This window comes from Melanostigma gelatinosum, assembly GCF_949748355.1.
Source record: "Melanostigma gelatinosum genome assembly, chromosome: 7".
Lineage (NCBI taxonomy): Eukaryota > Metazoa > Chordata > Actinopteri > Perciformes > Zoarcidae > Melanostigma > Melanostigma gelatinosum.
In genome coordinates this window covers 2,172,463-2,189,709 of record NC_136640.1, presented here as the reverse complement: position 1 = coordinate 2,189,709, position 17,247 = coordinate 2,172,463, and the positions used below count along the sequence as shown (strand labels likewise).

Genomic DNA, 17,247 nt, shown 5'->3' with positions numbered 1-17,247 from the left:
GACCGGATCACGGCAGACACGATCACTCCGCGGTGTCTCTTTGCACAGTTCACCCGGGTCGTTACGTCATGAAGCCGGGACTCTCCCCCCTCTCGTCACAAACGGTTTGTGTTTTTTTAAGTTTATTGTGTTTTATTTTAATTATAAAACGAGAGGAATTGTAACACATCCATTTAAAATCACTTTGAAACGCCTTTGTGCGTTTGAAAGTATTAAAATAGCATCTCTACATTAAAACAAGTGTTTAAAACAGCACATTCACGTCTCCACCTCACAGAGCAGTGCTCTAAATAATAATACAGAACGTGTAAGACATTATTAACATAAAAAAACAACCTAAAAGTGAGAAAATGTGGAGGATTCGCGCAGCTGTTGCCGGCTCTAGTTTCTGGCAGCGCGGAGCGGCGGAGGGACACCGTGTTGCAGTGCGAAGGTGTAACTTTAGTTGCAGCCCTGTTGCATCAGATCCGCGGGGGATTCGCTGCCTGCTGGAACAGCGCGGCCTCACCATTGCTTTATCTGAGGGCAACTTCTTTTATTTTGTAGTGTTATTTCTGTTGGCCTGCCATCGGTCTTCTGCTGATTGCTGATCATTGCACATTAACACCGACCTGGGACCGGTTTACTGGGAATAACAGCGGAGCAGTGGGAATAAACCATGACCTCCAGCTGGATGTAAACCCAGGCAGACTGCCACTTAGAAATCAATTAGAGAGCTGGTTACTCTCCCTGCGAGGAGGTAGAAGTGGCTCAGCTCGCATTCAGACCTTCTAACCCGTTAACACATTGTATTTGACATGCGTGATCAAGTTTACCACTTATTAGTATTTAAAACATCAAAACATAAGTGTGAGATCGTGTGTTCTTGTTGTTTTGCGTCCCTTAATGTTGCTGAATCGTCTTTTAATTGTGTTTTTAATTCCACAATGTTCATTCTGCTCAACAGAGACGTTGTTCTCTGTCTCCTGCAGAAGTAAATGAGTTTATAGTTTGTATGTCGAGTCAATGATCAACAGAAGCACACAACACACAGAAGTTATTCACTTTACATGTGACAAATCCGATCCACTGTTTTGTGAAACTATTGTGTGAGAAGCGTAGATGTCAGTGAGTTGATGAGTAGAAGCTGTTGTGTTCATTTATTTTATGAGGCGTAGTGAGAAGATAATCAGATATATGTTGCATTAAAAGTATATATTTTGTGAGTCTTCTCTACGTTGACACATCCAAACTATTTAAAAAACATATTTTCACCTTTTGTCCCGTCGAACATTCATGTCTGATGTCGACCGACAGAAAATACAAACTCCACAGAGAGAGGAGTCGGAGACGAATGCTTCATTTTAATCTGTGAGTTGATCCATAAACACACAACACTGATTCAGAGTGTTGATGCACAACGTTCTGTTCATGTGTTTCAACCAGACACACACACACACACACACACACACACACACACACACACACACACACACTCACGCACACACAGGAAGTTGAAAGGTATTTAAAATCAAATATGCATCAATATCAGCTTTTGGTCTTGAAAAATGCCATGAAGCACGTTGGACAGAACTCAAATGTGTAAATTTATAAATATATAAATAGTTTTATCACAACACAGTTCCTAAATCGCCCTCCTCACCACTACGTCTATATTTCTATTTTGTTCAATTTGAATGGTACTAAATCAACTTTATTTTAAACCCAGCGCATATAAGCACGATATAGACATGTAATAAATGGTTTATAACACACTATAAAGTAGTTGTAATATCAATGACAACACATTGAAACACTTGTAATGTAGATACATCTTCATGTTGACAGATACTTCTAAACACATCAAATGTTCTGCTTATTACCACGGTATAGTGTGTTATAAACCATTTATTACGTCTTTATAGTGAGGTTAAGTAAAGTGTTACCTGTCGTAGAAAATAGTGTTTTTATACAACAAAGCTCCGCTTCTGGAGAAATTCATTTAGTTGTGGATTACGTTTGACGGCTTTTCATGTCTCGCGTGAAAGCAAATAGTTTGTTTAGTTTCAGTCGTCTCGTCTTCATTTCAAGATGATGTTTGTTTTCACTGAAGCTAACAAATGAGTTTTGTTTCCCTAAAAAACATGATTGAGAATTAACGTACTTCAGTATTTGAGTTGAAACGACTTCCTGAAATCTTGTGTGTGTTATGGCCGCATGAAGTTTCTGTCACACAGATACACACACACACACTCACACACACACATCCCTACATACACACACATACAGACACACACACACACACACACATCCCTACATACACACACATACAGACACACACACACACATCCCTACATACACATCCCTACATACACACACACACAGACACACACACATACACACACACACATCCCTACATACACACAAACACACACACACACATCCCTACATACACACACACACAGACACACACACACACACACACACATCCCTACATACACACAGATACACACATATAATGTATATATATATATGTATAATGTGTATGTATATATATATATATACACATATATATAAATGTATATATATGTATATATATACATATATATACATATGTATATATACATTATATATATATATATACATTATATATATATATATAATATATATATATAATGTATATATACATTATATATATATATATACATTATATATATATATATAATATATATATATAATGTATATATATACATTATATATATATATAATATATATATAATGTATATATATATATATATATATAATGTATATATATATATAATGTATGTATATATATATATACATTATATATATATTAGTAACACCGGGATGACTCTGCATGGAGCTCCTCTGCCTCCCCGACGAACCAAAAGCAGATTGAAGCAGCAGGTCTTCTTGTTGCTATAGTAATAGGCAACACTGGCTCACCCCTCTGTCGAAAAAAATACATGTTTTGGCAACCCTGTACCCACGACCCCCCCCCCCCCCCCCAGAGCTCCTTATTGTTTACAGTGTTCGTCTTGCTATTTCCGCCGACAGTGCAGTTTTTTATTTATATTATGCATGATGCACCCGATTAGTCGCGCATTCATTTGTGTGCAATGCTCCTGCAAGAATCTTTTATTTCATTTGTTTTGAAACCTTCAACAAATCACTGAGATCAGTTATGAATGTAAAACAACCAATAAGTAGAAACAACAGAAAGGAAATAGAAAATATATCTATTTTAAATGATGAAACTGTTATTTATTGAGCATGTGTTGACAGTGTTGCCGTTGCTATTTTTGCAAACAGTGCAGTTTTTTTATTCATTGTTTTTATTGTTCACGATACAACTATTCACACATTCATCTGTAATCATGTGAGGTCAAAGCTCATTCTATATTTCATCTGATGTACAAACTCCAGCCCGTTATGAACGCGTCAATAACACTTTCATTCACACGCTCATTGTTCCAGCAAGAGTAATGAAATAAAGAAATATGACTCTATTTTAAATTGTAATACAGTTATTTTATTTTGCCTAAATGTTGTAAGATTTAAAAGAATCAACTATCAATGTTACCATCAGTGACCATTGACCCACAGTACACTGGATTACTGTAGAGTCCACAACGAGGCAAAGCCCCAAGAATTCAATATTTCATCCATTTTATAACCTCCAACAAATCACCAAGATCATATTCATGAATGTCAACAACACACTTTTCGTCACACAATATGTTCCGAGCAAAAACAACAGAATTTAAGATTCCAGAGTGAAGAAGTGAAAGAAAGAACTCTTACAATGTGTGTGTGTGTGGGGGGGGCTACATGTCTAATAACATAAATATCAGCATGTGAGACTGTAAAGAAGTGCGTGACCGTTGACCCGCACTCTGTATTTACAGCAGCGTCCACACATTGCAGCGTTGTGTGCAACAGTGAATCTCAAATGAATTCCACTTGCAGGCTTTTTTTATTTCTTTCTTTTTTCTGTATTGCGGTAAAAAGCGATTGCCTTCTTTCTGTGCAGGATTGCGCTCCGTCTGTCCGTCTACTGTGCAGCCGCGCAGCAGCCGTCTCCAGCGGTGCATCGTGGGACGAGCCTCCTTCAAAGACGAGGGCGGCCGTGCACTCCTCAGCCGTGCACGTTGGCACCAGTTACACCAGCATTTCATCACCAGCGAGCTGCCGGAGAATCGCGCTTACATTAAGTTCCTACTTGGCAGCAGACGCAGTGCCAGCACTGAAGCCCGTTTACACTCAGCCTCCCATTCAGGAGCTGCTCCAACACATCGCTGTTTGTTGATGAAGTGCTGTATTTGTGTATTTGTGTATTTGTGTATTTGTGGTGAACACAATGGTGTGAATTGTGAAGAATCCCTGTTCCAGCGGGATGACGTGAGGAGAGAGAGAGGGGGGGATTAAAGAAAGAAGAGAATGGGGAGACACTTCAAAGGCTGTGTTTGAATGATGGCTGGCCTATTGTTCAGAGACGTGTTCCCCCAGGAGAACATGTGGGGGGGGGGGGACGGACGACAGCACCCTGATCACCGCTGCCCAAACACGCACAGATCATTGGCCTTAAACACGAGCACGAGATGAGCCGGTGATGGTGATGATGCTGGTGCATGGGGGGGGTGACACACACTCATCTGCTCATTGTGATGTCATCACTTCCTGTAAGTGAATTGAGACAAAAACACACAACGTCAAAATCACGCTGTGAATTTCTACATTTGTTTTTTCTGCAGCGAGTGTGAAAGTTGGATGAACGTTGTTTCACTGACGTGGACGAGGAGTTCAGTCAGCCTGGACGTGTTTCCAATGATGAAAGGATGATTATCACGACTTTGACTTCACACATGCTGTAGATCGTGAACAAACACATGAGCTGTCAAACATCAACGCACACAATGCAGACGGAGGTCTTCTTCAAAGAGCAGCTTCGTCTTCTCTCTCTTTCTGTGTGACTGCAGTGAACTCAGCCGACAGAAACACTTTTAAATACACTTTTGAATATTCACACAAAGTGACGCTCAGGATCCTGTTCTTCTGTTCGCTGGTCAAACACGAGGGTCACGAGAGGACGAAACATCGTGAACGCGGCAGAGTTTCATCTCTTCAGGCCACAAAAACAGTGATGATGTCATCAGGACATTTCTCACGCTTCACTTCCACAAACACACTTTACATTAATAATAATAATGATCAGGAGTCTGTCACTGTCTGGCTGTTTTAATGAGCATCTTTCACATCTGAGGAGCCTGTTTGTCCTGCAGTGTGGATCTCAGCTGGTCTGATCTGGTCTGATCTGGTCCTGACTTGGTCCTGGTTTAGGTGGTCTTGACTAACACCGCAAGCAAATATTATTTATTCATTGAATTTGGGCTGTTGTTCATCACAGCCCAAATTCACAATGTCGATGAATTAGCATGAGGAGAAAGCGTGACTTGTTGTTGAGGCCAGAGGGAGAACGAGTGAAGAGCAGCTCGTAACGCTCCACTGAGACGTGACTGCCATGACAGTAAAATAAGAATAAAACACACAGTGTGCCAACCACAGACCAAACACAACCGATTGTACGGCAACACATTTAATTCAATTCCACGTAAACGAGCTTTACTGAGAGTGAATATTCCAATTTAATGATTATCATCACTGGAGGGCCGTCAGCACACCTCTCCCTCCATCCAATCAGGCTAAATGGGCTTCATCTCTCTCTCTCTCTCGCTCTCTCTCTCTGTCTCTCTCTCTGTCTCTCTCTGTCTCTCTCTCTCTCTGTCTCTCTCTCTCTCTCTCTCTCTCTCTCTGTCTCTCTCTGTCTCTCTGTCTCTGTGGACAGGTCTCTGCTGGAGGATCTGGGTCTGTCCACGGTTCTGGATGTTACAAAATGGAACAATCGAGCAGCGAGGGAGAGTTCCCCACTACACAGCGCACTACACAGAGCACTACACAGAGCACTACACAGAGCACTACACAGAGCACTACACAGAGCACTACACAGCGCACTACACAGAGCACTACACAGAGCACTGCACAGAGCACTACACAGAGCACTACACAGAGCACTACACAGAGCACTGCACAGAGCACTGCACTGCACAGAGCACTGCACAGAGCACTACACAGCGCACTACACAGAGCACTACACAGAGCACTGCACAGAGCACTGCACTACACAGAGCACTGCACAGAGCACTACACAGCGCACTACACAGAGCACTACACAGAGCACTACACAGAGCACTGCACAGAGCACTGCACAGAGCACTGCACTGCACAGAGCACTGCACAGAGCACTGCACTACACAGAGCACTGCACAGAGCACTACACAGCGCACTACACAGAGCACTACACAGAGCACTACACAGAGCACTGCACAGAGCACTGCACTACACAGAGCACTGCACAGAGCACTACACAGCGCACTACACAGAGCACTACACAGAGCACTACACAGAGCACTGCACAGAGCACTACACAGCGCACTACACAGAGCACTACACAGAGCACTGCACAGAGCACCGCACAGCGCACTGCACAGAGCACTGCACAGAGCACTGCACAGCGCACTGCACAGCGCAAGACAACCAGAACAGAGCGAAGCGAAGGCGGCCGGCTCTCTGCTTTATCCACCTGCAGCCCAACACAAGCTCTGTACACACACACACTCTTTGTTATACCAACACGGGAATCATGCAGTCAAGATATGGCCTCACTGACAAATAATGATTCTCTGGGATTGTGCTCATGTACCGCCGCCGTGCGCTCGTGTTTGTCCCTGATCTTCAACATTTTGGTGGAAGTGTGGATTCCAATAAAGGCTTGTTCAACAACAGATTTCATTCTCCGACTCGAGAGGGGCCCTGCGCGGCCCAGAGGCGTGAGCTGCTCCTTTGAGCGTCTGACTCGCTTTGGTATCCGCTGCTGGATCTTCCTGCACTGCGCGCGCTCTGGAGGCTCCAGCACAAACCCGCGCACAGGGAGCTTTTAGCTGCAAGATCATCTCATTGAGATCATCAAGCCCCAGCGAATTTAACTTTTGATGCGATATATCTGTGGGAGCACAGGGGGGTGAACATGTTGTATCAATAAAGAATTCATCAGCCAGCGATGGGGGAGCCGGGATTTAATGAGCCCCTCCCTGGATTTAGAGATGAGAGACATGAAACAGAATGTGTGCTGCGAACACGCACACGCACGCACACGCACACACACACCTAAATGCCTATAGTTTATATGGGTTTATTCGTTCTCATGAACCTTGATTGTAAAATACAAAACTGTCAAATTCAGATTCAGATTTAGAAAGTTGCATGACTAAATTCCAGTCCGAACCAATACAGCTGCTTCATTGTGGACTCATGGTGTGTTGTCATCTTAGTTTTATCAGCTTGTCTTGCTTTAAAGGTCCAGTGTGTAGGATCTGGCGTCATCTAGTGGTGAGGTTGCAGATTGCAATGTTCTCCCATGTGCCGAGCTTTTAGGAAAACTACGTGCCGACGCAAAAAAACGTAAACGAGCGAAGCAGAAGAGAGTTAGTTCAGCGGAAAGATGTGGAAATGAATGCTGCAGCTCCTCAAGAGCATCAAAGGTTTCACGTGTTTCGTTTTCGGCCCGAGACACCAAAACAAAAGCGTCTCTGGTAGAGACCTGTCAATCAGCGTGTAGCCCCGCCCTAAAGCATCCCCTGCTTTATGGTCTGTGTGACTCTAAATGGACCATAATGTACTAAATGAACATCATGCTGCATTGAAGAAGACTTGAAACTAGAGATTGAGACATAAACTCATGTTTACAATGTTTACTGAGGGAATAAATCAAGAGAGAAGTAGAGTCATTTTCTATAGACTTCTATACAACCAGAGGAGTCGCCCCCTGGTGGACACTAGAGAGAATGCAGCTTTAACACATGAAGCATTGACTTGACTTTAGGAGCAGGTTCGATTTTCCCTTCTGGGTTCCTGTAGAAACATGGCGGCCCGCTCCTTATGCAGATATAAATTAACAAAACATGACCTTAAATATGTACAGTAGTCAAAGACGAGAGACAAATATGTTTTTGATCCTGTCTGATGTGTGCCGTGAACACATGATGTTTGTCAGTTTGAAAGATCATTTTGCACGTCAAGAAGTCTGCATTTTGTCACAGATTTGTTGTCGTATCATTCAGCTAAATTAGCTATGTCCGTCAAAATCAACACAAAATAAAAGTTCCTCGTCGTAGCTCTAAGTCACAGAGAAAAACTGGAATAGTTTCTTTGATCAGAAATAATCATAAACGGTCTATTATCTATCAATCTATTGACCTGAACGCTACTTGTACGTGATAAATGTGAAAGGTGGAACAAAATACTCAAGAAATACAAGCAAAATGTGATTTCACTGTGTGAAAAGAACTTCACTCCCTTTTTGGGGGGATTTCTGCACATCCAAAACACTTGAAGAAGAAGAAAAAGGGAAAAGATGTATAAAAAAAGAACTGGATGTTAAAACATTTGAACAATTACCCATGAAAGAATAAAAGCCAGAGGTGATTTGGGCTGCACTGAAGCCACGATGGCAGCCGCACTATTAGCTCGTTAACTGCCGCTAACAGCCGACTTGATTACTCTGAATTGCTGCTCCATAACCCTCAACACTCGTCTTCCTCGTTGTTCTCCATTATGTCCCCAAATAATCTCCCCGGTGGACGAATAAAGTTGTAATCTTGACTCTTGAGTACCACATTGAGCCCCCAAAATTCCCATGTGCTTTAATTGCGTTGAGGAACGTTTTCTAAACGACAAACAAGAGCAGCACTGTGGATGGATCTGATAAAAAAGCAGTGCTTCACACAGTCGGTACAACCAAAGATAACAATACTGTGATGATTTACGCTGCATTCAGGACGATCTTTGATTGATTTTTTCGTAGCAGCAGAGATCAAAGGCAGGAGGAGACAAAAGATAAAATAAGATAAAAGAAGAGCTGGAGGAAACTGTCACTTCCAGTAGTGTGGCAAACCTGGAATGAATGAAGAACTCAACACAACAGTGTTTCACGTCACACCAACACAGTCTCAGAGAAGCCGTCACCAAATGGAATCTATTGGTTTTGTGTGGGATACGAATTGTACGTTTTTTCGTATCGCTCAGGAAGACGAAACAAAAGTTAGGTTTAGGAAAAACATCATAGTTGGGCTTAAAATAACGATGAATAGTTTTAGGCAATAAAACCACCAACAGTTGGGTTTAGGCAATAAAACCAACAGTTGGGTTTAGGCAATAAAACCGACAGTTGGGTTTAGGCAACAAAACCGACAGTTGGGTTTAGGCAACAAAACCGACAGTTGGGTTTAGGCAATAAAACCAACATTTGGGTTTAGGCAATAAAACCAACAGTTAGGTTTAGGCAACGAAACCAACAGTTGGGTTTATTATAGATTACGTCACATTGCTCTGACTGTTGCTTACTCGCGTGGATATATTCAATGGGTGTGTCCACCACCAATAAGGATCCTCATAGACTTTGCTTTGGCATTATTTTCATGCTGAGCGACACAAAAAACAGATAATTTGTGTCGCCCTACACGAAACCAATAGATTGTATTTTGTGACTATTTCACAAGCTGCTGTGATACTGGGCTGGTTATGGAGGTTTGATGGTGTTTGGAAAAGTCTGTGCTGTAGAAATGAATGTCTCCGCTGATCTGTATTCTGCTTCTTGTCCACGCGGGTGAACGATCAGAGAGAAGAATTTTAATATCCTGCCAGAAATTCCCCTCATGTTTACCCTGCTTTGTGTCTCACAGGATGATGGGCCTCATCTCAGTTGTCGTTGACACAAAATCTCCTGTCATGTTTTTGACTCTTGTTGCCTAAAAACACAGGACTACTTGATGAGCGTGGTCAGTGGTGATGATGATGTTACACCAGAGCAAGCCGTTTACATATCAATTCCATTAAAGGAGCATTCCAACAATGTTACACTTCAGTTCACTTGTCATGTCGAGTAAGAAGTGGACGTAGTCGTTGTGAAGTCACTCATTGGTTTGTGGACTGATGTTTTGATGCCTTGAGTTTTGCATTTTGTCCGTCACCATCTTGTTTTTTTGCAACCAGTGAACAGGAAGTGACCATATCTGGACTGAGGAGGAGTAGAGATGACGTAGAGACGCCGTATACGTCTCTGGTAGAGACCTGTCAATCACTGTGTAGCCCCGCCCTAAAGCATCCCCTGCTTTATGGTCTGTGTGACTCTAAATGGACCATAATGTACTAAATGAACATCATGCTGTATTGAAGAAGACTTGAAACTAGAGATTGAGACATAAACTCATGTTTACAATGTTTACTGAGGGAATAAATCAAGAGAGAAGTAGAGTCATTTTCTCATAGACTTCTATACAACCAGAGGAGTCGCCCCCTGGTGGACACTAGACAGAATGCAGCTTTAACACTTGAAGCATCTGCTTCACTTCTCAGAACTGAAGGTTGACGTCTGAAAGTTTTATTAACTCCTCTGTCAAGACAGAAGAACCAATTTGGGCTTTGAACCTACAACTGTTTCACAGAAAGCCCGAGTAACGACCTGGAGGCGTGAGGTTAGAGAGAGTCGAACAAAGAGACCCTCTCAAATGGAATTAGATGTTGACATAGCTCGACATATTAAAGGTGCCCTGTGGAGTTTTCTTGAAAACAAACGTTAAGATGTCGGTCAGATTATCTGCCCAGAGAGTTGTTTTTTTTGCTGCTTTTTCACATTCCTACCGATGCAAATTCAAAATATGAGAACAGTTGATGGTTTCTCAATATTGCCAACCGTAGCTTAATGTTATGATCCAATTCTGCTCGTGGATCCCCCTAAAGCAGGGGTCTCAAACTCATCTTCTCTCCGGGCCACATCAGCATCACGGTCGCCTCAAAGGGCCGGTTGTAAATGTAAGACTGTGTAAATGTAACTACTCATAACATATTGGTAAATAACTGTCTCTGCATTTGATTATTGTTTATTCAAGTGTAAAAATATTGTACATGTAGTTATATAAATGTAAACATATATTTAAGCACATTTCTGTTATTACAACTTAAATCCTTTTAATTGAGGGTTAAGAAACCCACATGACTCTATCAAAGATCAAACTATTAAAGAAAATATCAACGACAAATATCAAACAAGTTATTACAATAACTTTGTTCAAAGCTTAAAATCCTTTCAAGGGTGCGTTTGCACAATCCCACATGAAGTATTTCATGTGTTTTAAAGTCACGTTTGAAGTAGTCTTCAATGTACTCACAATACATTTACATTTCAAGTGTACAGTCACCAGCCAAAGAGCTGCTTCTGTTTAAGTATCTCATCATTATGACTTTCTATCTCAGTTATGACTTTCTATCTCATAACTTCGACTTTCTATCTCATAATTTCGACTATGGGGATAATTTTATTATCAAGTCTAACTTAAAAACAAAAAAAAAAAAGATTTTATTTTTTTTTGTGCTGGCGGATTCGCGGGCCACATAAACCCACAATTCATAGCAATGTCCCGTTAAACACGGGGTTACACAGGGACGACACATGGAATATTACATTTACACAGAAACATTGTTTTAAAACAAACGAGTGAATGTAGATTATTCAACAAACACGTCTCATGTTGTGAGGAAAGAGCCGGGAAGACGTTCAGGCTCTCGTTCATATTCACACCATGTGAAGCCCTTTACAGCCTCACACTCAACCATCAGCAGCTGACCTCAGTCAGTCCCTGAGGGTTCAGGGTTCAGGGTTCAGAGGGGGACACTGTGCACCGTGAACTATCACCCTCATGTATCTCCTGCACACTGCAAGGACTTAGGAGAACATCCGGGTATTTCTGTGTGTTGGGACTGAGATCTTTTTCTAGCAGACTCATAATACGGTTTTATGGGTGAGATGATCTCAGCATCAGTCAGGCCTCTTGTTGCTCAACTGTGTTTACATTGCTCGGTCATGATGCTGGATCAGACAATGGCTCCTGTATGTCCCCCCCCCCCCCCCCCCCCATCCCTGGAGGAGTGGACTTCTGGCAGCAGGATCATTGATTCGGCTTTTTTGGGAAGTGAACCTCTTTCGGGAACAGGGAGGAGGCTGCAAAGGTCCAACGGATTTGGGGGGGGAGTGACTCCAGAGGGAGGTGGGGGTGTGGGGGTATAAACAGCAAACCCCCCCTTCGTTGGTGCAACTTGCCCCGGCACATCCGACTCAGTCCGTCCGCCTCTCCGTGACTCCAGGCCCGCTGCAGGCTGGAAGCTGCCCGCTCGAAACGCACCGACTGCGCGCCGCAGACATGGCACCTGTCCTCCGAACGCTCGTGCTCGTCATCGCCTCAGCGCTCGTGCAAACTGCGCGGGCGGCCCTCTTCAATGACACGTGAGTAAAAAATAAGAAGAAAAAATGCGTTTTTATCAACAAAAACTTCTCGTGTTTTTCTGCAAAAAACAAAAAGTTTGCTTCGTGCGTCACGCCAGAGGACGCCAAGTGCGCGCGCGCGCCAGTGTTTTTGCAGGAGACGCAGCTGCACGTGATGAAGTCAAAAGTTCGATGTTTTTTATGTGTTGTTGCGGAATCACGAAGGACCAAAATCCAGCAGAGAGTCCAGTGGTGGCCTTCAGATACTGTTCTGCAGTGTGTGTGTGTGTGTGTGTGTGTGCGCGTGCGTGTCCTACCACTTATTAACTGTTTGATTAATAAGCAGCTCTTCTCTGCTGAACGTGGGAACAATGGCTGACGTGTGCTGTGTTTGTTGGTGAATGTAAAGCGGTGACCACTGTTCTTTAAGAGATCTTTGCTTCACAAACTAAACTCCTCTTCATGTTGATGCTCTTCTGACCTTTGTTTTGTGTGTTTACCAGAATTCAAACGCCTCTCATCGTTTTTGTGTCAGAGTCCAATGACTTCTCATCATTGTGCAACTGGTCAAAACAGCATCGATGTTCTCAGCAGCAGCGAGCACAAGTCAATGGAAGGTGTTCTCACTGGCAGGCCTGTGAGCCAACCAGCCTCACAGCAGAGCCTCCGTCCATGTGATCCACAAGAACCAATCAAATACCAGCACACGTCAATGCTGATGATTTACTGATGAAAAGTACTTGCTTTGTGACTGATGTTCTATTTCTACAAATGTCCTTCTGAAATGGAGTGAAGTATAAAGTAGCACACAGTGAAAGTACAAATGCATCAAAACTGCAGCGCTTGAGTAAATGTACTGAGTTACTTTCTACCGCTGGTCTTTGTTGCACATTTCAACCTGCAACGGAAACCAGCTGGAAACACGACGCTGCCATCGTCGTTTAAATCAACACAGCGAACATACGTGTGTCTGTTTACGGCTCCAACAGACCGGCAGCAACATGAGCATTCATCTGGAGTTGTGTTTCCGGACATTGGATGAATTTAAGTCCAATATTCACTCGCCTCTTGAGAAAGGTGTTAAACGCTCCAGTGTGTTCACCAGCTCGTTGCTGGTTGTGTCCCTGGTTGGTAGGGCAGAGTGAGTTTGTGTCATAGATGGATGATGCATCTTCATTTCATCCTGTAAAAAAAGAAGCCAAAACATCCCTGATATACGGGAGCGGCCATCTTGAGATCTGCGGAGCGGTGATTGGGCGGAGCTGGAGCAGCGGGTATGGAGGTCCTGCCCTCACAGCCACCCCGAGCCAATCACGCGCTCAGCAAGGCCACAGATCGTTAGCGTGAGCCACCTAGCTGCTACGTTAGCGCCACGGGTAGCTGTTTGGCTAGAAAGACACAACAACAACAACAACAACCATAATATCTTCATGAATACATTTATTTGTGAAGTGACACGTGACGGGGATGGAAAGTTAAAGTTATGTCGGCCTCTCTTGCACGATTCCCGAGACTCCAACTTATTACAACCAAAGTGATCTGAACACTTCCACACGTATTGAGTAGACTGTGGCAAAGCGTCAACGAAGCATCAGACACCACATCATGTTCTGCATCCAAGGCCCTCCAGATGAGCCGTACGCAGAGGGGACTACAGGTCTTTGTTTGTATTGTTTTGTTCAGATCTGCAGCTCGTGTCCTTTTCTCTTTTTCTCTCCCTGCAGTATTTTCGCGGTGACTGTGAGCTCCCAGGTGAGAGGAGGGAAGCAGGAGACCCTGTGTGCTCAGATCCACGGCCCCCAGGAGCCCGTCACTCTGACCGTCGCCCTGGAGCTGCGCTCTGGCAGAACCGCCATTCTGGAGGAGAACGTCAGCGAGGACTTCTACCGCTGCCTGAGCTTCCAGGTCTGACCGACACGTGTGGCCACGGCTAACGAGCATTCTGCTCTTTGGGCTGAGGGGCAGACCTCAGAGGTCTTTAGTGGTTAAATGCGTCCAAGAGGCTCCCAGGTAGCCTTGAACCAACACACTCTGAGTCATCGCTCCGCTGTAAACCGCTGTTATGCAACTTACTGGAGGGCCTGGCTCCACATCGATGGACCGACCCGCCGACCCCAATCAGCTCTGTGACAATAGCGCTTACTCTCACCCCCCCCCCCCCCCCCCGCTGCTGGCAGACCGAGTCTGGCATTAGTCTGCGACTAAACAAAGGCTGCTTTCTGCCAAAGGCTAGATATGTACCTGCATTCCTCTGGACTATCTCCCCCCAACCCCCAACCCCCCAAACACCCCAACCCCTCTACCCCCAACCCCCCTACCCCCCAACCCCCTACCCCCCAACCCCCCTACCCCAACCCCCCTACCCCCCTACCCCCCAACCCCAACCCCCCTACCCCCCAACCCCCCTACCCCCCAACCCCTCTACCCCCTACCCCCAACCCCCCAACCCCCCCAACCCCTACCCCCAAACCCCCCTACCCCCCTACCCCCCAACCCCCCTACCCCCCAACCCCAACCCCCCTACCCCCCAACCCCTCTACCCCCTACCCCCTAACCCCCCAACCCCTACCCCCAACCCCCCATGTTGAAGCGGTCCCTGTTCAGCAGCTCCATTAGCAAGAACATATGCTACACAAGTATGATGCTGTTTCGCTCAATTTCAGCAGAACTCGGATGGATTTGCTTCCCAGCTGTTTTTGTCATCATTGACCAGATGTTTGAACAGCGAAAAAAACGAAATGTACAATCTGGAAAAGTGCAGAAATCGCCATTTTAAAAGCTTCCAACGTCCTCTCTGACAGATGCATGTTGTCTTTTCTTGTTTTCTGCAGGTCCCTACCGTGCACTTCAGTACCGTAGCAACCGTCAGCGTCACCATTCAGGGTGCGAGCGCCTCGATGAGCAAGAGGACCAAAATCCGCATCGAGCCTCCTGCTTTCATCCACATCATCCAGACCGACAAACCCATCTACAAACCCGGCCAGACGGGTGAGTGTTGCCTCTGTGGAGGATGCAGTCGTACTGTTCATGTGGCCCGCGTCAGCACCACCGCGCCGCTTACTGATTCAGCTGCATTTGCACAATTCTGGTCTCCACGACTCCATCTGCATGATGCTGAGCCGCTGCTTTAGGGATGCCGTCTGTATCCAGCACCCGCAGGAAGGGTAGTTCCTCAAGAGTTCTTGGTGGAGGTTGTGTTCAAGAGAAAATCTAAAAACATCCATCACAATCAAAATCTCACAGACCTTTTTTAAAAATACAATGTATTTCGTTTTTTCTTTAATTTTGGGGAAGACTTCAACCACAAGATGACCTTCTGTACATCAACTACTCACTCAGTTCATTTGAATTCTTCAAGAATTTCAAAAGTGAAAGAAGATTTAAAACATGGAGAGCTTTTCACAAAAAGGACATCAAAACATGTACAACCTCAAGCAGCTGGTGCAGAAGAATCCAACGCGTTCATCCAGTCGAACGCAACGGAAACGAGCCGTGAACTCAACACTGACATCGTTGACCATCAGTGTAGCAAACATGCATGCTGCACACATAAAACATACGTTTGTCTGTCTACGTCTCCAAAAGATGGGGAGCAACACGAGCTTTCATTTTGAGTTGTGTTTCTGGACATTCGATGAAGTCCAATGTTCACCTCGTTGCTCGGTGTCTGGTCTCCTCCAGCGCCTGAGGAGGTCCGTGCACGAGAATGTGGTGAAGAGTTTTAAAGGTGTTTGTGAAGGAGTGAGCGTCTGGCTGGACGAATGAGACGTGATTATTCTGCACCGGTCGGTTCCATGTGGTTTTGCTGTTGTGAAATTGACTTTTCTGTTTGTTGATTCGCCGCGGAGGCGTGAGTGAAAAACGATATTTGTTGAAAGAATTCAAGGAAAGACGGGATGACTGATCACTGAACACTCATGGACTTTGCTGCACGCCCCCACAAAGCCTGTGAGGGTTTGGTTCTGTCCGACTGTCGGATCCTCCAGAGTTTGAATCTCTCTCTGACATTTTGAGTCCTGTTATGAACTCTTTCCGTAAATCCGCATTTCTGCAGACTTTGCCCCGACGGTCACTGCCCACAATTCACAGCAATGTGCCGTAGAACACGGGGTTACCAGTAGAAGCACGGAGACAGAGAGGACGGCTCATGTGTGTTCAGCCTGAAACATGCACCTCATCTCGTGAGGAAAGAGCCTGGAAGACGTTCAAGTCAGGGAGTAAAAAGTGAGAATAAATACCCACAATAAGGTGACGTTGTCACGGTGACGTGGTATGTCTCAGCAAAGTGCCGTCCCATTCCTATTGACCCTGTTTCAAGGCCTCACAGTCAAACACTCACCAGGAGCCGTCAGTGAGTCCCTGAGGGTTCAGGTCAAGACCCGAGAGGACGCTGGACCGGCGTACTGTACGTCTGATGTACAGACGGTCATTTTGGGTGAAAGGGTTTCTTCAAATGAAGTAGAGAAAGACTCCAAACACTTAAAAATACATTCTACTAAATTGTTGTGGGCTATTAATTGTGATTTGATGGATGTTGAACGAATGTTTTTATTGTTTTGTTGTTTTTAAACACGGTTTTTCTGTCTTTTCTTTAAAGTCCAGTTCCGAATTGTCTCCATGGACGCTACTTTCCTCCCTGTGGATCGAGTGGTGAGTTTGATTTGTTTATTTATTTATTTGCCCTTGAAAGTGATGATGATATCGTACCACGCGTGGGATAATCCAGGCAGTGAACTTCTGCAGTGTGGTGTGATTTCTGCCGAGCCGGCGGTGAGTCTGAGGAGCGAGGTCTATTTTGGTTGAGGAGAGTGGGCGGTGACAGGAGGCTGTTTGTTGGTGTAGAAGACGGCGTGGGCGTGAAGCGCTGTGTGGAG

At 44.6% G+C, this 17,247-nt stretch overlaps 1 protein-coding gene across 1 annotated transcript in view; it reads left to right on the top strand.

The window, feature by feature from the left end:
• The first annotated feature begins 12,249 nt into the window (after positions 1 to 12,249).
• The window catches only part of LOC306779934 (alpha-2-macroglobulin), a 33,956-nt gene continuing 28,958 nt past the window's right edge, over positions 12,250 to 17,247 (top strand). The window contains exons 1-4 of the mRNA XM_079272047.1: positions 12,250 to 12,394; positions 14,098 to 14,278; positions 15,205 to 15,361; positions 16,971 to 17,023. Coding sequence (XP_079128173.1) covers positions 12,312 to 12,394; positions 14,098 to 14,278; positions 15,205 to 15,361; positions 16,971 to 17,023 — 474 coding nt within the window. The 5' untranslated portion in view covers positions 12,250 to 12,311. The remainder of the gene's footprint in view (positions 12,395 to 14,097; positions 14,279 to 15,204; positions 15,362 to 16,970; positions 17,024 to 17,247) is intronic.